Genomic DNA, 25612 nt, shown 5'->3' with positions numbered 1-25612 from the left:
GATGCCCAGTCTTTCTGCAGAAGAAACACTCTGACTTCACGTATGGACAACTTTGAGCAATGTGTTGTCCCAGGCACCTATAGCACGACTTCGACGTTCTGGTAGAATTTCCAGTTTCTGAGACTTTCGGCCATGGCTGTCTTTTATTTTGAACCTGTAGGTGATTTACCTCGGTTGACTGACGACCGTAATTATTATTTAATTCTCAGGAATATTGTTCGGCCATGCTCATCGACCTCACTGTCTGACGAGCAATCTCAAAAGTTAAGTCATCTGTCGTCAATAACTTCCTTCTGATCGCATCATTTTTCATCCCACAAACAAAACGATCCCGTAATGTTCAGTTTTGAAAGTTTCCAAAATTACAGTGCATCAATAGCTTTTTTAATGCTATGATGTAATCACTGATACTTTCATCCGCCTTTTGATTCTGAATCCTGAAACAATAGTTTTCAACAATTCTTAACTGTTTGGGGTTATAGTGCTGCTCCAGCTTCGTTAAAATCTCTAAGGTTTGTGTCCTTTGGCTCGTCAGGCACAAGCAGATTTACAAGGGTTTCGTATAATGCCGGACCTTCCACTGATAAGATTGCTTTCTTACATTCCAACACAGCCTGGTTCTGGACTGCATTGCCTGGAACTTCGATTATGTTATTTGCAGTGAAATATATTTCTAGCCGATCCACATACGCTTTAAAACGTTCCTGGTCGTGTCTAAATTCACCCAAATATCCGATTACACCTGACATTTTTAATCTCTAGCTGTTCACACTGTGTGCTGTATTTTACCTTGGATTTTGTAGCTTTTTTTCAAAGACAGAAACTTCCAAAGTCTTCTGTCGGCTGGCTGAATCCTTCACCAACAAAATTTAAGCTTTAAACATCCGAAAAATCTCATCCTCGGTCGCCAAATGTGATATCTTCACAGAGCACAGCACACACAGCTTCCTAACGTGCAGGCTGCTCTCTCGGAACTCTCCGGAAAGCCTGTTCTGTTTAATGATTAACTATACAGTTGCAGTACACAATACGTCCACATCCCCAGTGTGGAGCTACAAGCATTACAAGCTTACAGACACTACACCTACCATGCTTGATGCCAATATTCAGCCAATTTGGTTCACTCCACAGGACATTAAGAATGAATGCACTGGATACATGGAAGGATATGGGTCCTAACCATATCCTGGCTGTAATCTTGAAGGCGTTCTCCCAAAAATTAGCAAAATAATGGAAGCAATGATGAAACAGTGCCATTAAATAATGGCTACTCACCAATAATCTGTTCGCTGTGCTCCGTTCAGTTTCTGGAAGAACCATTCAGCTTTAGACCTAGCATTAATCTAGATATGGACATAAGCTAAAGTCAAGAGGAGAGAAGAGGTGAGAATAATTTGCCTCAACATCACAGTAGCATTCAACAAAGTATGGCACGAAGGAACCCTAGGTCATTGCTGGTCAAGAGGAAACCCTCCGATCGCTGAAGTCATAACTGACACAAGGAAGGTGGTTGTGATTGTTGGAAGGCAATCTTTGCAGCTCCAGGACATTGCTATCGGGGTTCCTCAGGCCAACATCCTTTGTTTCAACAATGTTGATTCTATAGTGTTTAGCTCCATTAACAACTCCTGGTTGCCCATATCCTAAGAATTTTTTTTTTTTAATTGAGTGATTCATTGTATAATGCTGGTAGAATTTTGAAATATAAAAAAACTCCAGAGCATTATGTAAAACTAAGCCAATATGATGCTGCATCATGCTTGCATATCTTAATGCTTTCATTCAAAGAACAGGTGATGTGCCCATTTAAGCATGTCCTTTTAAAATATCCTGTGCAATCTGTATGTATAGTGTAATGAGCTCCCTAGTTTTTCTCGAGAAGCAAATAATAATGGTGATTACATTTCCAGAAAGAGAAAACTCTTGTGATTCTACCCTATTCCTAATGGCAGTTGGGTATATATTTTGCACATATCAATCTAATGGTTCAAAAATTGCAGTTGGAGGCTTCCCGCGGACGCAAGCCTAACTGCAGCCCCTTCACTATTTCAAGGAAACTCCAGTCTTGTTGTACGGAGCTGCCATTGCTATAAGAACATAAGAAATAGGAACAGGAGCAGGCCTTACAGCTCCTCGAGTCTGCCCTGCCAGTCAATAAGATCATCGCTGATCATCGACCTCAACTCCACTTTCCTGCCAGATCTCCATATCACTTGATTCCCCTAGGCTCCAAAAATCTATCTCTCTCAGCCTTGAATATATTCAGCGACTCAGCATCGATAGCTGTCTGGGGCAGAGAATTCCAAAGATTCACGACCCTCTGAGTGAAGACATTTCTCCTCATCTGTCCTAAATGGCTGACCTCTTATCTTGAGACTGTGACCCCTAGTTCTAGACACTTCAGCCATGGGAAACAACCTCTCAGCATCTAACCTGTCAATTCCCCTCAGAATCTTGTATGTTTCAATGAGATCACCTCTCATTCTTCTAAACTCCAGAGAGTATAGGCTCATTCTACATAATCTCTCATCATAAGACAGCCCTCGCAACCCAGGAATCAGTCTAGTAAATCTTTGTTGCACTGCCGCCAAGGCAAGTATATCCTTCCTTGGATAAGGAGACCAAAACTGTGTGCAGTACTCCAGGTGTGGTCTCACCAAGGCCCTGTACAATTGTAGCAAGACTTCCTTACTCTTACACTCCTACCCCCTTCCAATAAAGGACAACATGCCATTTGCCTTCCTGCATGCTAGCTTTCTGTGTTTCTTGCACAAGGACACCCAAATCTTTCTGAACACCAACATTTAAAAGTTTCTCACTATTTAAAAATATATTCTGTTTTTCAATTCTTCCTATGAAAGTGAATAACCTCACATTTTCCTACATTATACTCCATCTGCCACCTTACTGCCCACTCACTTAGTCTATCTATATCCCTTTGCAGACGCTCTGTGTTCTCACAGTTTACTGTCCCACCTAGTTTTGTATCGTCAGAAAACTTGGATGCATTACACTCTGTCCCTTCATCTAGGTCATTAATATAAATTGTAAATAGCTGAGGCCCCAGCACTGATCCTTGTGACACCTCACTAGTTATCTGAAAAAGAATCATTTATCCCTACTCTGTTTTCTGTCTGTTAACCAATCCTCTATCCATGCTAATACATTACCTCCAATCCCGTGAGCTCTTATCTTGTGTAATAACCTTTTATGTGGCACCTTATTGAATGTCTTTTGGAAATCTAAATGTAGTACATCCGCTGGTTTCCCTTTATCTACCCTGCTAACTACATCCTCAAAAAACTCGAATAAATTTGTCAAACACGATTTCCCTTTCATAAAACCATGTTGACTCTGCCTAATCATGTTATGATTTTCTAAGTGCCTGATACCACTTCCTTAACACTGGATTCCAGCATTTTCCCGATGACTGATGTCGGGCTAACTGACCTGTAGTTCCCTATTTTCCCTCTCCCTCCTTCTTTGAATAGCGGTGTTACATTTGCTACCTTCCAATCCACTGGGACCATTCTGGCATCTATTTTGAAAGATAAAAACCAATGCATCCACTATCTCTGCAGCCACCTCTTTTTTTTTTTTGGATCCCTAAGATGTAGGCCATCAGGGGATTTGTCGCCTTTTAGTCCCATTAGTTTCTCTAGTACTTTTTCTCTATTTATATTAATTACATTAAGTTCCTCACCCTCATTAGACCCTTGTTTCCATGCCATTTTAGGTATGCTTTTTGCATCATCATCTGTGAAGATAGATATACAACATTTTCATTTAATGTTGCTGCCATTTCCTTATTCCCCATAATTTCTCCTGCCTCAACCGCTAAGGTACCAGTGTTTACTTTTTCTACTCTTTTTACATACTTATAGAAGCATTTACAGTCTGATTTTATATTTCTTGCTAGTTTTCATTGTATATTTTTTCCTTTTTTTTTAACATTTTTTGGTCATCTTTAGCTGGTTTCTGAAACTGTACCAATCCTCAGGCTTACTACTATTCGTCGCAACATTATAAGCTGCTTCTTTCAATCTAATGCTATCCTTAGCTTCTTTAATTAGCTACGGATAGATCACTTTTCCTCTGTAGTTTTTGTTTTTCAATGGAATTTTTGTTGAGGACTATGCAATACTTTTAAAATGCTAGCCACTGCTTATCTACTGCCATCCCTTTTAATCTATTTTTCCAATCTACTGTAGCCAACTCGCCCTTCATACCTATGTAATTGGCTTTATTTAAGTTTAAGATTCTAGTTTCGGACTTAGGCAAGTCACTCTCAAATGTAATGTGAAATTCTATCATATTATGATCACTCTGTCCCAGAGGATCCTTTACTATGATATTGCTATTAACCTCATTACACAGTACAAGATCTAAAATAGCCTGTTCCCTGATTGATTCCATGACCTATTGTTCTAGGAAACTGTCCCGAATGCATTCCATGAACTCTCCCTCCAGCTTACCTTTGCCAATTTGATTTGTCCAGTCTTTATGAAGATTAAAGTACCCCACGATTATTACATTACCTTTGTTACAAGCTCCTACTATTTCTTGATTAATATTCTGTCCAACGGCATAGCTACTGTTAGTGGGCCTATATACTACTCCCACCAGTGTTTTCTGCCCCTTGTTATTCCTTATCTCCACCCATACTGATTCTACTTCCTGATCTCCTGAGCCTAGATCCTTCCCTTATGTCATCCTTTATTATTAGGGCTACCCCCTCCTTTACCATTCTGCCTGTTACACCACTCTTTGAGCCACGTGTTTAAATCTCTGATCTGCTTGACCCTATCCCAATTTGCGCATGGCTCAGGTAGGTTCTGCTTACTAATGTTGACCCTAGCTACTCAAACTCCCTCAGCAGAATCTCATTCTTAATTCTACCCATGTCATTGGTTTCCACATGGACCATGACAACTGGATCCTCCCCCTCCCATCCCAAATTCTTCTCCAGACATGAGGAGATATCCTTAACCCTGGCACCGGGCAGGCAACACAACCTCCGGAACACCCTATCGGGGCTGCAGAGAACTGTAACTATCCCCCAGACTATACTATGAATGGGAATACCCCCAAAAACAAAGAAAACAATTTGCATAAATTTAAAAAAAAACACCCCACTTAATTAAAATGAATAAAAATTGAATTAAATGTGAGAATTTTTGTTATTTTTTTGAATTTTTAAAATATGTTTTAATGGTGTTAAAAATAAACTTGCCTTAATGGACAGCGTTTTTAATATAAAAATTATTCATAACATTTATTTTATCTATCTTTGAAACTCTTAAGCTGGTAAAAGCAGGCCTTACCCCTGCTTTTGCCAGGCATAAGAGTTTTAAGGACATTCGCTGAGCAGGAGTTGGGCAAATACTTCGCATTCGTACCATCTGTCGGAATTAATTTGACAGATTGCAAGTGCGGGTTTAGGTACAGGTACATGTGCATTGTATGCATAAACCCGGAACTTGTGGGGGGGCGTGTGCGCATGCGGAGAGGCCTCATTTCAAAGCCCATTGTTTAGTTTGACCTCCTGTATTCAGTACATAACATTCCTGTGGTCAGATAAGGAATGCAAGCCTCAGTGCTTTACAGCGTATTTGATCTGTGGTTATACTTATCACTGTTGCCCTCAGTCACTGTCATAGACAGACAATCATCTTGCTCTTTTTTTTTTAAAAAGAGTTATTATAACTATTACCTAGCACACTTGAAGTATAATCACTAACATCAACGAAGTAAAGAAAGGTAGATTTTGTAAATATATTTTATATAACAAAGACCAGATGGACCTGAAGGACTCGAAGACGATCTGAAAGAACGATCTGAAAGACGTGCATTTATAGAGAGACTTTTTTGACCACTGGACGTCCCAAAGTGCTTTACAGCCAATGAAGTACTTTAAAAAAAAAAAAAAAAAAAAAGTTTAGTCGCTATTTTAATATAGGAATCTGTTAGACAACGTCATTGTCTGAGCGAGGGACTGCAAAGACATGCGCATCACCCGCGCCACGACAGGAGCTGATGACTGCTGGATGGACCACCTCCTACTTCGCTCTGTCATCACCATCAACATTGTCCCAAAACAGCGACAGCAACAGAGACGGCAACAGAAACAATACCACAAGAAAATCAATGCCAGAACACTCAAAGATCCTACTAAGAAAGCCCTATTAAGCCAGCGCCTCGTTACCAACCTGACAACTCCCAGTGACCCAGAGATGCAGAATGTCCACAATGCCTGGTCTGCCCTCAAGGCTTCCCTAATTAGCACCTGTGAAGAGACGCTCGGTCACTCAACCAAGACTGGTTTGACGAGAACGACTAGGAGATCCAGGAGCTATAATATGCCGTAAGCGCGAGGCATTCTTGGACTGGAAATAACAACACAACTCGAGGGCAAGAAAGCAGCTCTACAGACGCCTGAAGGCCAAGGTCCAACAGAAAGCTCGCGACCTAAAGAACAGATGGTGGGTGGAGAAAGCACAAGAAATCCAGCAGCTAGCCGACCACCACGACGTGCGAGGATTCTTTAGCGCAGTCAAGGCAACCTAGGGCCCAAGCACCCAAGGTCCTACCCCACTGCTGGCCAAGAACGGAGAGGTGCTCATCAAGGACAGAGAAGCAGTCACTGCCCGCTGGAAGGAGCACTTCGAGGATCTCCTCAACCGAGATTCTGTCTTTGACGCGAGTGTCCTCGACTCCATCCCACAGCATGCCACCCGCCACAATCTCAGCACAACCGCAGCCCGGCACGAGGTTGAAAAGTCCATCCGACAACTGAAGAACAAGAAGTCATCCGGAGCAGATGGAATCCCCGGCGAAGCACTAAAACATGGTGGAGGGGTACTACTGGCACGGATTCGTGATCTCATTTCTCTTATCTGGAAGGAGGAGATCATGCCAGGAGATCTCAGAGACGCTGTAATCGTGACCATCTTCAAGAAAGGTGACGAGTCCGACTGCAGTAACTACAGAAGGATCTCCCTGCTGTCGACTACCGGGAAAGTCATCGCAACAATCCTCCTCAATCGCTTTCTCTCTGAGGCTGGAGAGCTCTACCCAGAGTCACAATGCAGATTCCATCCATAAAGGGGCACAATTGTCGTGATTTCACCGCATGTCAAATTCGAGAGAAATGGAGGGAACAACACCGACCTCTGTACATGGCCGCTTTGACCTCACAAAAGCCTTCGACACTTGTCAATCGTGAGGGATTATGGAGCGTCCTCTTCAGATTCGGCTGCCCTCAAAAGTTTATCACCATCCTCCGCCAGCTCCACTATGATATGCAGGCCATGATCCTGACCAACAGATCCACCACAGACCCATTCCACGTTCGGACCGGGGTCAGGCAAGGCTGTGTCATCGCACCAACGCTCTTCTCGATCTTCCTTGCTGCAATGCTCCATCTCACCCTCAGCAAGCTTCCGACTGGAGTGGAGATAAATTATAGGACAAATGGGAATCTATTCAACCACTGCTGCCTCCAGGCCAGATCCAAGGTCATCCCATCCTCCTTCATTAAATTATAGTACGCAGATGAGGCTTGTGTCTGCGCACACTCGGAGGCCGAACTCCAAGCCATCGTCAACACCTTCACCGAGGCGTATGAGAGCATAGGCCTTACACTAAACATTTGGAAGACAAAGGTCCTTTACAACCTGCCACACAGCAATGCCGCCGCCCACCCCCCCCCCCAGGTTATCAAAATTCACGACAAGGCCTTGGACAACATGGATCATTTTCCATACCAGCTTACCGTCAACATAGAAAATAGATGCAGGAGTAGGCCATTCGGCCCTTCGAGCCTGCACCGCCATTCAATGAGTTCATGGCTGAACATGCAACTTCAGTACCCTATTCCTGCTTTCTCGCCATACCCCTTGATCCCCCTAGTAGCAAGGATTTAATCTAACTCCTTTTTGAATATATTTAGTGAATTGGCCTCAACAACTTTCTGTGGTAGAGAATTCCATAGGTTCACCACTCTCTGGGTGAAGAAGTTTCTCTTCATCTCGGTCCTAAATGGCTTACCCCTTATCCTTAGACTGTGACCCCTGGTTCTGGACTTCCCCAACATTGGGAACATTCTTCCTGCATCTAACCTGTCTCAACCCGTCAGAATTTTAAACGTTTCTATGAGATCCTCTCATTCTTAACTCCAGTGAATGCAAGCCCAGTTGATCCAGTCTTTCTTGATATGTCAGTCCCGCCATCCCGGGAATCAGTCTGGTGAACCTTCGCTGCACTCCCTCAATAGCAAGAACGTCCTTCCTCAAGTTAGGAGACCAGAACTGTACACAATACTCCAGGTTCTGTACAACTGTAGTAACACCTCCCTGCCCCTGTACTCAAATCCCCTCGCTATGAAGGCCAACATGCCATTTGCTTTCTTAACCGCCTACTGTACCTGCATGCCAACCTTCAATGACTGATGTACCGTGACACCCAGGTCTCGTTGCACCTCCCCTTTTCCTAATCTGTCACCATTCAGATAATAGTCTGTCTCTCTGTTTTTAACTACCAAAGTGGATAACCTCACATTTATTCACATTATACTTCATCTGCCATGCATTTGCCCACTCACCTAACCTATCCACGTCACTCTGCAGCCTCATAGCATCCTCCTCGTAGCTCACACTGCCACCCAACTTAGTGTCGTCCGCAAATATGGAGAGACTACATTTAATCCCCTTGTCTAAATCATTGTACATTAATGTAAACAGCTGGGGCTCCCCTCTAGTCACTGCCTGCCAATCTGAAAAGTACCCATTTACTCCTACTCTTTGCTTCCTGTCTACCAACCAGTTCTCAATCCATGTCAGCACACTACCCCCAATCCCATGTGCTTTAACTTTGCACACTAATCTCTTGTCGAAAGCCTTCTGAAAGTCCAAATACACCACATCAACTAGTTCTCCCTTGTCCACTCTACTGGAAACATGCTCAAAAAATTCCAGAAGATTTGTCAAGCATGATTTCCCTTTCACAAATCCATGCTGACTTGGACCTATCATGTCACCTCTTTCCAAATGCGCTGCTATGACATCCTTAATAATTGATTCCATCAATTAACCCACTACTGATGTCAGGCTGACCAGTCTATAATTCCCTGTTTTCTCTCTCCCTCCTTTTTTAAAAAGTGGGGTTACATTGGCTACCCTCCACTCCATAGGAACTGATCCAGAGTCTATGGAATGTTGGAAAATGACTGTCAATGCATCCGCTATTTCCAAGGCCACCTCCTTAAGTACTCTGGGATGCAGACCATCAGGCCCTGGGGATTTATCGGCCTTCAATCCCATCAATTTCCCCAACACAATTTCCCGACTAATAAGGATTTCCCTCAGTTCCTCCTTCTTAGTAGACCCTCTGACCACTTTTATATCCGGAAGGTTGTTTGTGTCCTCCTTAGTGAATACCGAACCAAAGTACTTGTTCAATTGGTCTGCCATTTCTTTGTTCCCAGTTATGACTTTCCCTGATTCTGACTGCAGGGGACCTACGTTTGTCTTTACTAACCTTTTTCTCTTTACATATCTATAGAAGCTTTTGCAGTCCATTTTAATGTTCCCTGCAAGCTTCCTCTCGTACTCTATTTTCCCTGCCCTAATCAAACCCTTTGTCCTCCTTTGCTGAGTTCTAAATTTCTCCCAGTCCCCGGGTTCGCTGCTCTTTCTGGCCAATTTGTATGCCACTTCCTTGGCTTTAATACTATCCCTGATTTCCCTTGATAGCCACGGTTGAGCCACCTTCCCTTTTTTATTTTTATGCCAGACAGGAATGTACAATTGTTGTAGTTCATCCATGCTGTCTCTAAATGTCTGCCATTGCCCATCCACAGTCAACCCCTTAAGTATCATTCGCCAATCTATCCTAGCCAATTCACACCTCATATCTTCAAAGTTACCCTTCTTTAAGTTCTGGACCATGGTCTCTGATTTAACTGTTTCATTCTCCATCCTAATGTAGAATTCCACCATATTATGGTCAATCTTCCCCAAGGGGCCTCGCACAACGAGATTGCTAATTAATCCTCTCTCATTACACAACACCCAGTCTAAGATGGCCTCCCCCCTAGTTGGTTCCTCGACATATTGGTCTAGAAAACCATCCCTTATGCACTCCAGAAAATCCTCCTCCACTGTCTTGTTTCCAGTTTGGTTAGCCCAATCTATATGCATATTAAAGTCACCCATGATAACTGCTGCACCTTTATTGCATGCACCCCTAATTTCCTGTTTGATGCCCTACCCAACATCACTACTACTGTTTGGGGGTCTGTGCACAACTCCCACTGATGTTTTTTGCCCCTTGGTATTCCGTAGCTCCACCCATACCGATTCCAAATCATCCAAGTTAATGTCTTTCCTTACAATTGCATTAATTTCCTCTCTAACCAGCAACACCACCCCGCCTCCTTTTCCTTTCTGTCTATCCTTCCTAAATGTTGAATACCCTTGGATGTTGAGTTCCCAGCCTTGGTCACCCTGGAGCCATGTATCCATGATGCCAACCACATTGTATCCGTTAACTGCTATCTGTACAGTTAATTCGTCCACCTTATTCCGAATACTCCTCGCAATGAGGCACAGAGCCTTCAGGCTTGCCTTTTTAACACACTTAGACCCTTTAGAATTTTGCTGCAAAGTGGCTCTTTTTGTTTTTTGCTTTGGGTTTCTCTGCCCTCCACTTTTACTTCTCCTTTCTGTCTTTTGCTTCTGTCTCCATTTTGTTTCCCTCTGTCTCCCTGCATTGGTTCCCATCCCCCTGCAATATTAGTTTAACTCCTCCCCAACAGCACTAGCAAACACTCCTCCTTGGACATTGGTTCCAGTCCTGCCTAGATGCAGACCGTCCAGTTTGTAATGGTCCCACCTCCCCTTGTACTGGTCCCAACAAAGGCAGACATCGACGACAAGCTCCAACACTGCCTTCAGTGTGCCAGTGCGGCCTTCGGTCGCCTGAGGAAGAGAGTGTTTGAAGACCAGGACCTCAAACTTGACACCAAGCTCATGGTCTACCAGGCTGAGAGACATGGACTATGTACAGCAGGCACCTCAAAACACTGGAGAAGTACCATCAACGTTGCCTCTGCAAGATCCTGCAAATCCATTGGCAGGATAGGCACACCGACATCAGTGTTCTCGCTCAGGCCAACATCCCCAGCATTGACCACGCTCGATCAGCTCCGCTGGACGGGCCACTTTGTCCGCATGCCCGAAACGAGACTCCCAAAACAAGCGCTCTACTCGGAGCTCCGACACGGCAAGCGAGCCCCAGGTGAGCAGAGGAAACGCTTCAAGGACACTCTCAAAGCCTCCTTGGAAAAAGTGCAATATCCCCCTTGACACCTGAGAATCCCTGGCCCTCGATTGCCCAAAGTGGAGGAAAAGCATCCAGGAAGGGGCTGAACACCAAGTCTTTTCGCCGAGAGCAAGCTCAAGCCAAGCATCGACAGCAGAAGGAGCGTATGACAACCCAGCACCCCAACCTCCTGTTCCTCCAACCACCATCCGCTCCACCTGTGACACAGATTGTAGGTCCTGCATTGAACTCGTCAGTCACCTGAGAACTCATTTTAGTGTGGAAGCACATCATCTTCGACTCCTAGGGACTGCCTAAGAAGTAGAAGTAGGAATCTGAGTTCAGATAACATTCATGAAGCTCTTTTTTTAGGTTTAATATGTTATATGAACCTCTGTCAATCTTGTAACTACCTCCCAAAAGCCTGTTCTATTTTTAACATATTTATCTGAAATGCACTCAGATCTTATTTTGCAGAAATAGCACTGCATTCTTCAAGGCTTTCTGTTATGCAAGGTATTAAGCCAGTTAGGGGACATCCTTTATTATTAGCTGTATTCACAAGTATTTTTGCTATGTTAACAATGAGTCTCTTTGTGAAACAACTTAACTGGGACAATCCATTCATAAGAACATAACATAAGAACATAAGAATTAGGAACAGGAGTAGGCCATCTAGCCCCTCGAGCCTGCTCCGCCATTCAATAAGATCATGGTTGATCTGGCCGTGGACTCAGCTCCACTTACCCGCCCTCTCCCCGTAACCCTTAATTCCCTTATTGGTTAAAAATCTATCTATCTGTGACTTGAATACATTCAATGAGCTAGCCTCAACTGCTTCCTTGGGCAGAGAATTCCACAGATTCTGACTTGGGTCTGTGTCCAAAGAAACATGTTACTGACTTAGTTCCTGTGAACCATGGGTTTTATAATTTGTGCCTATGGAAGAAACACATTTGGCAAAACTAGTCATCGGGATTTTATATAAACTCATTTGGCTAAACACATCATGGAATGCAAATGAAATGAAACGTTTACATCACCTAGTAATTAAAATTCTTGGCTTGGAATTTCCTCACAGTTTCCACTTCTAAAAGGCAGGGAGCTGGTTACACCGGATCCTTGTTAATCCTAAGAGTTCTTGGTATGGTAAGTGGGAAAATCTTCAATCACCCGTTACAAGGCCAGTGGCGGCAAGGGGGCAGAACCAAGGTGGGGAATCTGCACACTGAGGCTGCGATTTTAGTAACTGTGACGAGTCTGGGGTGGCCAGCAGTGATGGTGTATGGGGAAGGCACTCCTGGCTCCAGGCAGCCCTCTCTACAATCTTCCTTAGATTGGGCTTTTTAAGCCCGCTCTGTGAGGTTCCCGGCCAATTAACAGGAAGCGGGTCTGATGACGTCATTTGATACACCATCAGCCAGTTTCCTTAAAGGGACCATGGCTAACATTTTTTTGACAATGCTTTGCAGCATTGAGGTGCTGCAAACACTGATGAGCACTGTACAAAGGTTGTCAAATCCGTTGATATACAGCTGAATTCTACTATGAGAATTGTCGTCGGTACACTTTTATCGACATCCAACACATTGGCTCTCCGTGCACACCACCACACCTACCCCACGACTGTGCAGTCTCCAGAGAATACAACCACTACACCAGCAAAGACATGCCTATCCAGGCTGACTTGAACAACCTACCACCAACCCATATCAAATCTAGAAGGCCATTTTGGACCATTTCTGGAGCCCTTCACCGATCCCCTCAGCCTTGACGACCGAAGGCGAAATGCTTGGAAAAACTGCGACATACGGAATAGATTCCTTATAGAGGACCCCACAGTATAACCTGCGCTGGTGTGGGATGTTGGCAGCCAGGATGTACAGCGCCAAGTGAAGTAAATGTGACCATGGTGAGGCCATCCCTGGTGTCCTGGGCAGCAATGTGGTCAAGTGTTGATGTCCTGTGCAGCATCAGGTGATTGTGGATAAGGTTGATGATGTTGGTGATGCTGGTGTGCGTAGTAATGGTGTTGGGGTTGATTGTGGTGGGATTTTGAGGACTAAGGTGAGATTCTTTCAAGGGCACTGGTGCTGCTGGAATAGATGGCAGCTGAAGTTGAGATGGCAGAAGTGATCTGTCAATAGTGAGAGGTTGCTCCAAGGAGGTGACAGTGGATGGAGAGCTCACTGCAAACTCTTCCAAACTGCATACAGCTCAAAAGTGTCTTCCAAATCCTGAAGGTTTCAGCTTCTGAGATTGGAAAGTGAACAGCTGTGAAAGGGTAACATTTATACCACTTCTGCAGCTGTCAACTAGTCAAAGCAATGGAGAGTCATGGAGAACCCGACACACATACCTGGCGTGAAACCCGAGGAGCGACAAACTCGTTAAAAACTTGGTAAAATTGTAAATGCTTGGTAAAAAAGTACCTCTTCACGATTTTAATTGTCTGGCCCGCCTTTTGATGTCAGGCCGATGATCTGCAGACAGACTGACGAGGAGTTTAGAGCGGACTTCAGACCTGCAGTCAATCAGGGCCATTTTGACACCGGGCCCGCCTCAAAATCCGCAGTGGCAAGGCTGGGAAGATTCCAGCCTGTGAGTTCCAGTTTTCCTAGTTCAGAAGCAACCCCAGTGTAGGACTGGAGCTGGTACGCCAAGAAAGGTGAGGTATATCACAGCAGGTTGGGAGGGAGGAGGAGATCCAAGTAAGGAGAGTGGCCTGGACACCTGAAGAAAGGCCAATTTTTTTATTTTGACATAAATATATGTTGGCTTTTTTTACACAGTGGTCCGTAGGAGAGATGGCTGGGGTCTTGGCAAGGGGGTGTGTGCACTCCTCCGATGATTGGCAGGTAAAACATTCTCCAGCTCAATGCAAATGAAGGGCACTTGAAGAACTGGCGGATGCAATCGTGGCATAACTGCTGGGAGTATGGATTTTAAGGGCCTTTGTATCAAACATATCGTGCCTAAAACATGTACCTCACACCCAGCATATCTGCAAATTTTAATAACTATTTGTACATTAAAGACGCTTTATAAATGCCAGTTGTTGATGACTCGCTCAAATATCTGATTGTCATTAGATAGGTAGAAGAAGCTGGAAAATGTTAAACTGGAACTAGCAACACCCACAAAATGAACCAATCAAATCACTCAAAACATTATTTCTAACTTCTATAAACTGCCACATTGTTTGCCCAGCTAGTTGATTAAATAAATAAAATGTAAAATATCATGAACACACAGACCCTGAAATTCCTGGGGCCAGAGAGGCTGAAGAGCAAAATTTCTGCCTGGGGCTAGCCAGAAATTTGGAACGGAATCCAGTTCTGCTGAGATTCCACTCAATTAGTAGTGTTCCAGGGTGGGGGAATCTATGATTCTATTTCAAGGGATTTCCTGGGCTTGTCTGGGAAATTCTATCCATTCCACCCTTAAATGGCAGAGTGAATACCATTGATCTTTCAGGAAAGACTGTAGAAGCTCCAAACAAACTTAGCAGCAGCTTCTCGTCAGCCCAGGTAAGCACATGGGATCCCCCATCAGAAGAACTGGCTGTCGCTCAACATCAGTTATCGGATCCAAGCTTTTCAAGTGCCCTTGTAGGCATGATGTGCCTCCCTAATCATTTAAGTGATCCCATTTGCACGATTTCAGGCGAGGTCTGCTTCCTCAGTTGCAGATGGATGTGTTTCTGTTCCACTGCACTTGTACTCTTGCAGCAGACTTCCAGGAATTTTGTGGCCATAAAAACTTACATAATTATCTTTAAATTTCCCCATAAAATTGTTCTAACCTACGGGAAATCTGTCCGATAACTTCCCCCACCCCTGCCAGAGGCTTACCCACTCTCTGAGACCTGGTTTTGAATTTTGCTTGTTTTCCAGAAATTTGTTCAACTGGATCTTCTTTTATGTTTTGGGCCCCCATATGTGTGCAACCTTTTAGCCCTCTGCACATGAATACTTTCAGTACTCAATGTCTATCTCCCACCTTTCCATAGAGGCTGGTATAAAACACTTTCTTTCTGTGGCTTGGTTCACTCGCAACTCATCCTGAGCAACATTGTAGGAGATTGATCAGTTAAAATTTCAATTTTGATACTTGTTTGCTCAATCAAAATTATGGGTTTCTTCATGGAAAAAATGCCTGTGTATAAGAACATAAGAAATAGGAGCAGGAGTAGGTTATTTGGCCCATCGAGCCTGCTCGCCATTCAATAAGATCATGGCTGATCTGATCATGGACTCAGTTCCACTTCCCGGCCTGCTCCCCATATCCCTTTATTTTCCTTATCGCTCAAAAACTCTTGTCTATCTCCGCCTTAAATATATTCAAAGACCTAGCCTCCACAGCTCTCTGGGGCAGAGAATTCCATAAATTTACAACCCTCTGAATGAAGAAATTTCTCCTCATCTCAGTTTTAAATGGGCAGCCCCTTATTCTGAGTCTATATCCCGAGTTTTAGTATCCCCCATGAGTGGAAATATCTTTTCTGCATCCACCTTTTCGAGACCCCTCATTATTTTATGTTTTGATAAGATCACCTCTCATTCTTCTGAACTCCAATGATATTGGCCCAACCTACTCAACCTATCTTCATGTCAACCTCCTCATCTTCGGAATCAACCAAGTAAACCTTCTCTGAACAGCCTCCAATGCAAGTACTCTAGGTATGGCCTTACCAATACCCTGTAAAGTTGTAGCAGGACTTCTCTGCTTTTATACTCCATCCCCTTGCAACAAATGCCAACGTTCCATTTGCCTTCCTGATTACTTGCTGTACCTGCATACTCACTTTTTATGTTTCATGCACAAGGACCCCCAGGTCCCTCTGTACTTTGCAATTTTTCTCCATTTAAATTGTAATTTCCTTTTCTATTTTTTTTCTGCCAAAGTGGATAACCTCACATTTTCCCACATTATACTCCTTCTGCCAGATTTTTGCCCGTTCACTTAGCCTGTCTATATCCCTCTGCAGATTTTTTGTGTCCTCTTCACAGTTAGCTTTCCCACCCATCTTTGTATCATCAGCAAACTTGGCTACATTACACTTGGTCCCTTCATCCAAGTCATTAATATAGATTGTAAATAGTTGAGGACCTAGCACCAATCCCTGCGGCACCCCACTAGTCACTGTTTGCCAACCGGAAAACGACCCATTTATCCTGACTCTCTGTTTTCTGTTAGTTAGCCAATCCTCTATCCATGCTAATGTATTACGCTCAACCCCGGTAACTTTTATCTTGTGCAGTAGCCTATTATGTGGCACCTTTTTGAATGTCTTCTGGAAATCCAAATACACCACATCCACTGGTTCCCCCTTATCCAGTCTGCTCATTACATCCTCAAAGAACTCCAGCAAATTTGTCAAACATGATTTCCCGTTCATAAAACCATGCTGACTCTGCTTGATTGAATTATGCTCTTCCAAATGTCCCGCTGCTGCTGCTTTAATAATGGACGCTAGCATTTTCCCAACGACAGATGTTAGGCTAACTGGTCTATAGTTTCCTGCTTTTGTCTACCTCCTTTTTTAAATAGGGGCGTTACCTTTGCGGTTTTCCAATCCGCTGGGACCGCCTCAGAATCCAGAGAATTTTGGTAGATTACAACCAATGCATCCACTATCTCTGCAACCACCTCTTTTAAGACACTAGGATGTAAGCCATCAGGTTCAGGGGACTTATCTGCCTTTAGTACCATTATTTTACCAAGTACTACTTCATTAGTGATAGCCCCTTGATTATCCACTATTGGGATGTTTTTATGTCTTCTACCTTGAAGACCGATACAAAATATTTGTTCAAAGTCTCTGCCATTTCCCTGTTCTCTGTTATTAATTCATCAGTCTTATCCTCTTGGGGACCAACATTTACATTAGCCACTCTTTTTTTTTTTTCCTTTTTATGTACCTGTAGAAACTCTTATTATCTGTTTTTATATTTCGTGCTAATTTACTCTCATAATCCACCTTCCCTCCCATTATCTTTTTTTTTTTAGTTTTTGCTGGCTTTTAAAAGTTTCCCAATCCTCTGACTTCCCTCTAGTCTTGGCCACATTGTATGCCCTTGTTTTCAATTTGATACCCTCCCTTATTTCCTTAGCCACGGATGGTTATCCCTTCTCTCAGTCTTTTCGTCTCATTGGGATATATTTTTGTTGCGAGTTATGAAATATCTCAAATGTCTGCCTCTGCTCATCAACCGTCCCATACTTTAATCTATTTTCTCAGTTAACTTTAGCCAACTCTGCCCTCATACCTTTGTAGTCTCCTTTATTTAAGCTTAGGACCCTGGTTTGAGAACCAACTTTCTCGCCCTCCAACTGAATTTGAAATTCAGCCATGTTATGGTCACTCATTCCTAGAGGATCCTTAACTACGAGATCATTTATTAATTCTGTCTCATTACACAGTACCAGATCTAAGATAGCCTGCTCCTTGGTTGATTCCGCAACGTTCTGTCAAGGAATCTATCCCGGATACACTCTATGAACTTTTCCTCAAAGCTGCCCTGGCTAATTTGCTTTGTCCAATCAATATGAAGGTTAAAATCGCCGATGATTATTGCCGTTCCTTTATTACAAGCCTCTATTATTTCTTTATACTCCATCCAATTGTGTAGCTACTGTTAGGGGGCCTATAGACTACGTCCACCAACAACTTTTCCCCCTTATTATTCCTTATCTCCACCCAAACTGATTCAACATCTTAATCCTCTGAACCAATATAGTTTCTCACTAACGCACTGATCCCATCCTTTATTAACAGTGCTACCCCACCTCCTTTTCCTTTCTGTCTGTCCTTCCAAATTGTCAAATACCCCTGAATATTTATTTCCCAGTCCTGGTCACCTTGCAACCACATCTCTGTAATGGCTATCAAATGAGATCCATTTATATCTATTTGTGTCGTCAACTCATCTATTTTGTTATGAATGCCATGTGCATTCAGATAAAGAGCTTTTAAATTTGCTTTTTTACCTTTTTTTTTCCTGCTTTGACCCCACATTCTGATTCACCTTTATGTTTATACACTCTGTCCCTTCCTGGAATGCTCTGGTTTTTATTTCCTCCAGTGCTACCCTGATCTATTGCCTTCTCCTTGTTATTTGACATTTTTGCTCAGCTGAAGCTCCCCCTCCCCCCTCCCCCCCCTCCAGGTAATTAGTTTATAGCCCTAGTTATTTGATTCACCAGGACCCTAGTCGTAGCATGGTTTAAGTGGAGCCCACCTGAACGGACAGCTCCCTCTTACCCCAGTACTGGTGCCAGTGTCCTACGAACCAAAACCCATTTCTCCCACACCAGTCTTTGAGCCACTCTTGGTGTGAGCAGCTCTTGGTGGTAAAGTGAGTTAATGTACTGTCTTTTCTGTGCTATGGGTTTGTGTTTAACCAAAATTGAAGGAATGAACATCTCCTTTCTCTGCAACTTTTATACATTGGCCTGGAGTCTGCGGGGAAGCAACTGTGATCGCCGCTGACTTTTAAGAAAGCTGCCCACAATGATCTCACGATCTCTCTGGTGAAAACATTACCTTTCTCGATGTTAAATTGATTGTAGCACCGTCAAAAGAAGATCCCCAGCCTAGAACAGCAGTGATGTTGTTACGCTGTCTAAGCAGCCAATCACATTGAAGAGTTTTCACACATAGCAAACCAGGAGATAAAAAGTGCTAATTTTTAAACAGTTTAGAGAGCAAAATAAAGATTAGGACATACATGGGGTTAAGGTAGAAGCTAAAATATCATAAACTTAAAAAATATATATTTTTCATTATTTTAAAAATCTAGTAATTTTCTATCATGGAGAAAGTTGACATTCCACAAATATAAAACTTGTTTTTCAAAACCAGAATGGTTGTTTAGCAGTCAATATGCTGTTAAAATCCCATTTAGCTCTATTGCAACAAGGTTTAACCTTTTATTACAGTGATATTACAGTGGAAAAGTTTACATTTCCTCAGTTGAACTGATTTCACTGATTGCCAGCTATGGGGACAACATAACCTGTGGCAGAGCAGGGAATGATTGATTGCAACTTCAGGATTTCCGCATTTAGCTAGGCATGCGCTAAATCCTGAAGTTAGTCAGTTTCAGAGGGGAATGACGGTAAATGCTGACAGTTCACCTTCATCACTACCGCAAGATCTAAGCCAATGTTTTGTTGCAGCAAATTAACAGATAACAGGGATCATATTTGCCTTTATCAAAATGATGAAACAAGTCAAAAAGTTTGAGGATGTATTGTCTTTGCTTTTCCACCAATATTGGCAGAGTAACAACAACCAAAAATATGGTATCGCAGAAATGGTTTCACATAACCTACAATGTATCCTCGTGGGAAATCAGTGCAAATGCTAAGAGCATTGGCAGGCTACTTGACTGGGAGATGCTGACCTGAATCTGATCCTGTTTTTGGCTAGCATCCACATATGCACTTTCAAAAAGGAGTCAATTGATATGATGAGAACCAGGAACTCTGACTATTTTGCTGCTCTCCCTAACCAAGATTGCTGAGGCAAATTGCAGTGCCACTCCACCATTCCAGGTTGGATCAGCCCAGGAATCGAACCTAGTGCCATTTCTGATCTGGCTCAGCAGCTTAACTAGCAGGGCATTTGTCCACTGACCCATTGGGTGGACCAGTTGTTCTTAATCTATAACTATGCTTATTTTAAAATATTCTGTTTTTTTTTCCACAGGAGAGCTCCCACCTCCTTACAGTCCAGTGGCTAGTTCCGATGTTGGAGGAGTGCCAGTAATAAACTGTCGTGTATGCCAATCCCTGATCAATTTGGAGGGAAAGCTCCACCAGCATGTTGTTAAATGCACTGTTTGTAATGAAGCCACGGTAGGAATATCTAAATATTCTATAAGGCCATAACCGAGCAGTAGTATACAATAAAGTGTAGCTTTCCCTGTATGAGTGCATAAGCACTTTATTTTCTATTATAAAGGTGCTGAATCTGATATATTTTTGAACTTTCAAAATTAACAATTTCTTCTATGCAATATGCAAATTTTCTTTTTATGGACTTTATTTAATAAAGGAAAACATGAAAATGAAAGGAATTGTAGAATGCACTATTAATAATTTTCTCAAGATTATATATTTTGTATTAGTAATATCCTGAGTAAATTGGTCTTGAAATAATACTGTGGGATATTAGATATACCAAAGTTCCCTTTTCCATCTTTGCTAATAGACTATCATTTATTAAAGAACAATCTTTCGTGTCCATATTCAAGTTAATCTGTCATTCCTCTGTTCAGATCCCATGAATATAAATCAGTCTTCAAGACAGCAGCTTTTTTGTGTGCAAAACTTGCTGCTCCAGTTCTCTGGGGATTAACACTGAAATGATCTCTCAATTTATTTTTGTACGTCAACTCTCCAGAAAAAATATTTGTTCTGGATGCAAGGTGGATACAGACAAAAATTAATTTTTCTTTGGAATGCCTGGGAATTTTAGTTGCTGTTTTATTTATTGCATGGTTTTTAATTAAGGACATAATGTCAGTTTGGAACTTGTGAATCAGGAAGTGATAAAGGACAGCGTGGGTGTACCAAAGCACCATCCATCAATACATAAACATTTCCTCTTGTCAATCAGCTTCTATATCTATATAACAGATGAAAAGCTAGGCAGCTGAAATAAAAATAATTAGAGTCATGCAAGTCTAGTGTCGTTGTATATCATGTCCACTGGTAGGTGTTTTTGTGCCTGAATAAATGTATTGAAACTTAATTGTTTAATTTCCTCCTATTCGTGGTCTAGTTCCACAAAGTTACACACAATTAATAGAATAACCATATGCAGGAGCAATAATTTGATGTACAATCCATTTGTTTCAAATATAACTGTAAATTGTGCTCATATAATTCTTGGTAAGGTGCCAGTAAAATATAACACATGCTAACATAGCACTTAATGATGTCTGTCTGTGGATGTATATTCTTTCCCTCTCCTTTCTGACTTTTTTCTTGAGAGTCTTGACTGATACTTTCCAGGGAATAATACTCAAATTGCCCAATTTCACTGTTCCAAGTACTGTATATGGTTTCATGAAGAAAAATGGAGCTGTATATCCAAGTTTGCTAACGTCACTATGGGCCCAAGTTTCCACACGATAAAAAACGGGCGCCCCTCCGAGCTGGGCGCCCGTTTTTCGCGCCTAAAACGGCGCCGGAAAAAAAACTTGCGATTCTGGAGAGCCCTGCAGCTCCTTGTTTGTTTGGCGCGGCGCCCAGGGGGGCGGAGCCTACACTCGCGCCGATTTTGTAAGTGGGAGGGGGCGGGTACTATTTAAATTAGTTTTTTTCCTGCCGGAGCATTTGCGCACGCGCAGTGTGAAGGAAACATTGGCATTCGGCCATTTTTGTAGTTCTTTGTAGCTGTTTAATTTTTGAACATTTTTTAATAAAAGCACATTGCCATCAGCACTGAGGCTTCCTGCAGCCTTCTCACTGTCTCCTTCCCGCCCGCCATTGGGAACGTCTTCCTCCCCCCCCCCCCCCCCCCCCCCCTCCACCGCTGCGGTCGTGCCCGCCCGCCGTCGGGAACGTCTTCCTCCCGCCCCGCCCCCCCCGCTGCGTTCGGGCGGGCGGGCGGTCGGTCAGTCCCGCACTCCCGCCCGCCGTCGGGAATGGCTTCCTCCTCCCCCCCCCCCCCCTGCCGTCGGGAACGAACGAACGAACTTGTGAGGCTGGCTGAAGCACTTTCACACAGGTAGGAAGATGGTTTATTTAATCTTTGCTTATAAGTGTTTATTCAGGTTGGATTTATTTGTATAATATTTGTAGAAGTATAAGTAAGGATTTATTGTAGAATTTAATGACTTCCCTTCCGCCCCCCCCCCTCCCCTCCACCTCGTTCTGGATGCCTAATATGTAACCTGCGCCTGATTTTTTTAATGTGTAGAACAGGTTTTTTCAGTTCTACAAAAATCTTCACTTGCTCCATTCTAAGTTAGTTTGGAGTACATTTTCACTGTGGAAACTTTGAAATCAGGCGTCAGTGGCCGGACACGCCCCCTTTTGAAGAAAAAATTCTGTTCCAAAGTAGAACTGTTCTACCTGACTAAAACTGCAGAAAAAAAAATGTGGAGAATTGCGATTTCTAAGATAGTCCGTTCTCCACCAGTTGCTCCTAAAAATCAGGCGCAAATCATGTGGAAACTTGGGCCCTATAAGTTAGATGGCACTGTAAGTAGTGTAGATGGGGCCAGACAGTTGTAAAGGGACACTGATAGATTAAATGAGTGGGCAAAACAGTGGCAGATGGAGTTCAGTGTGGGCAAGTATGAGGTCATCCATCTTGGACGTAAGAAAGGATGCATCATATGCATCATGAGCATCCCCAATTTTAACTGCTCCACCCTTGGTAGCCATGCCTTCATCTGCCAAGGCCCTAAGCTCTGGAATTCCCGCTCTAAACCTCTTCGCCTCTCGACCTCTCACTCTTCTTTAAGACGCTCCTTAAAACCTGAACAGTATTCCAAGTGTGGTCTAACTACAGCTTTAGACAATTCTAGCATAATTTCTATCCTTTTTGTACTCCAGCCCCCTAGATATAAAGGCTAACATTTCATTAGCATTTTTACTTTTTTGTACCTGTCCACTAGTTTTTAAAAGGAAATTTCTGTACATGGACCCCTAAATCTCTTAGATCTTCCACATTTCCTAGCTTCTCACCATTTTGAAATCTCTTAAATTGTTTGCATTTTTTCCAACATTGTTATTGGCTTTTTATCAGGCACTGCAACTCTGAAGCGTAATTAGCATTTAATTGCATACTTCACTTTGTTTCCGAGAGGACCTGGTTCCTTAATCAATTGACATTTTTTGTACTATGCTAGATTCAGGATCCACAATACAATACTTTCTGTCCATTTTAAGCTTGACAGGCAGTTCTTCAAGGCCAAATATTTCCATTTATTGTTGGATTTGCATTGCGATCTTTGGCTTCCTTGGAATCTGTCAGAATGTATCTGTTGTAACAGGACATGTTTACTACCTATTCTTGCCTTTTTAAAAAAAAAGTTGGTGTTCTTTTGGTAGATGATGTGCATTCTTATTGCAGTCCTCAGTTGATCAGGCTCCCAAGGAGGTAATCCCTAAATCAATTTGTTTGGAAGCTCCAAAACTTATTTTTGAGTAAAGTACTATACCTAATTCTAAGGAAAATTCTTTGGAGGTAAATATTGTTCCCTTTCACCACCTTGGCTGATTTGAACCATTTCTTGTCTCATGTTTCTGAGAATTCTGGATTTTATAAGAGTTTCCCCCCCCCCTCCGCAAAGAAACACTGTCCTGGCCTACTGAAGAATATTTCGTTTGTCAGTATTCGCAGAAGGAACCCACTTTTACTCGAAAGGAGTTTTGTATTTTCAAGGTTCTGACTTATAGGGCCCAAGTTTCCACAAGAAAAAAAACGGGCGCCCCTCCGAGCTGGGCGCTCGTTTTTCGCGCCTAAAAAAATCCTCGGTAGTCTGCACCTACTTACAGGTCCTCTGGCCCTTGGCGCAGTCAGCACGAGCTGTGGGGGGGCGGAGCCAGGTCCCGGCGCTGAAAACAGTGCCGGGACTTCTGCACATGCGCGCTACAGTCGGCACGCAAGTGCAGTAGCTCCAGGCACCGAACTGTGTGGGAGGGGCCTGAAGCACGCAGCCCCTAGCCCTGGCTGAATGGCCTCACTGGGGCTGGGTGAATGAGGCTCCTCCCACGGCCAGCTCCTGCTCCCCACCCGACCAGACCCGACACTCGCTCCCCACCCCCCCCTCCGCCGACCAGACCCGACCTGACACCCGCTCCCCCCGCCCCGACCCGAGGCCCGCTCCCCCCGCCCCGACCAGACACCCGCACCCCCCGACCCGAGACCCGCTCCCCCCGCGCCGACCCGAGACCCGCTCCCCCGACCACCGACCCGACACCCGCTTCCCACTCCCCCCGAGACCCGACCCCCGACCCCCGCTCTCCCCCCCCCCCCGACCCGACCCCCGCTCCCCCCCCCCGACTGATCCGACCCGTGCTCCTGTTCCCCGACCCGACGCCCCCCCCTCCTCTCTCTCCCTCCCTCCTCTCTCTCCCTCCCTCCTCTCTCTCCCTCCCTCCTCTCTCTCCCTCCCTCCTCTCTCTCCCTCCCTCCTCTCTCTCCCTCCCTCCTCTCTCTCCCTCCCTCCTCTCTCTCCCATCCTCCTCTCTCTCCCTCCCCCCCCCTCTCTCTCTCTCTCTCTCTCCTCTCTCTCTCTCTCTCTCTCTCTCTCTCTCTCTCTCTCTCTCTCTCTCTCTCTCTCTCTCTCTCCCTCCCCCCCTCTCTCTCCCTCCCCTCCTCTCTCTCTCTCTCTCTCTCTCTCTCTCTCTCTCTCTCTCTCTCTCTCTCCCCCTCCCGCTCAGCGGCACGAACGGCTGCAGAATTCTCCCTGGCTGAAGCACTTTCACACAGGTAGGAAGATGGTTTATTTAATCTTTTCTTGGCTTATAAATGTTTATTCAGGTTGGATTTATTTGTATAATACTTGTAGAAGTATAAATAAGGATTTATTGTCGAATTTAATGAGTTCCCTTCCACCCCCCTTGTTCTGGACGCCTAATTTGTAACCTGCGCCTGATTTTTTAATGTGTAGAACAGGTTTTTTCAGTTCTACAAAAATCTTCACTGGCTCCATTCTACTTTAGTTTGGAGTACATTTTCACTGTGGAAACTTTCAAATCAGGCGTCAGTGGCCGGACACGCCCCCTTTTGAAGAAAAAATTCTGTTCTAAACTAGAACTGTTCTACCTGACTAGAACTGCAGAAAAATAAATGTGGAGGATTGCGATTTCTAAAATAGTCCGTTCTCCACCAGTTGCTCCTAAAAATCAGGCACTAATCATGTGGAAACTTGGGCCCATATTGTGCACTTTAATACTTTGAATAACTTTACTGTAACCTGAACAAGACTACTACAATTCATGACTTCTAGCATTGGGATTTGCAGTAGCAAATTATTTTAAATATTTATAGAAGAAACTATTTTATTTAAAAAAATTAAATGCTGTGTTTTTTTTCAGCCAATCAAAAATCCTCCAGCAGGAAAGAAGTATGTACGATGCCCTTGCAATTGTCTCCTTATTTGCAAGGACACATCACGACGCATAGGGTGTCCAAGGCCTAACTGGTTGGTATGAAGTTACTGCATTGTTGTCTTTAGGGATACAGTGCTTTTTTTAAATCAGGAACTTGCTGAAATCTCCAAGTTATTGTCCATTTGTTCACAAAGGGGACATTTGTGAA

At 43.5% G+C, this 25612-nt stretch overlaps 1 protein-coding gene across 1 annotated transcript in view; it reads left to right on the top strand.

Annotated features, from left to right (window-relative positions):
• Positions 1-25612, top strand: part of pip4p2 (phosphatidylinositol-4,5-bisphosphate 4-phosphatase 2) — a 119607-nt gene that overhangs the window by 24881 nt on the left and 69114 nt on the right. Inside the window, exons 2-3 of the mRNA XM_070876277.1 lie at positions 20039-20187; positions 25390-25496. Of these exons, the coding sequence (XP_070732378.1) occupies positions 20039-20187; positions 25390-25496 (256 nt within the window). The remainder of the gene's footprint in view (positions 1-20038; positions 20188-25389; positions 25497-25612) is intronic.

This window comes from Pristiophorus japonicus, chromosome 1 (genome assembly GCF_044704955.1).
Source record: "Pristiophorus japonicus isolate sPriJap1 chromosome 1, sPriJap1.hap1, whole genome shotgun sequence".
Lineage (NCBI taxonomy): Eukaryota > Metazoa > Chordata > Chondrichthyes > Pristiophoridae > Pristiophorus > Pristiophorus japonicus.
The sequence above is the reverse complement of the archived record's forward strand: the minus strand, read 5'-3'. Positions and strand labels throughout refer to the sequence as shown.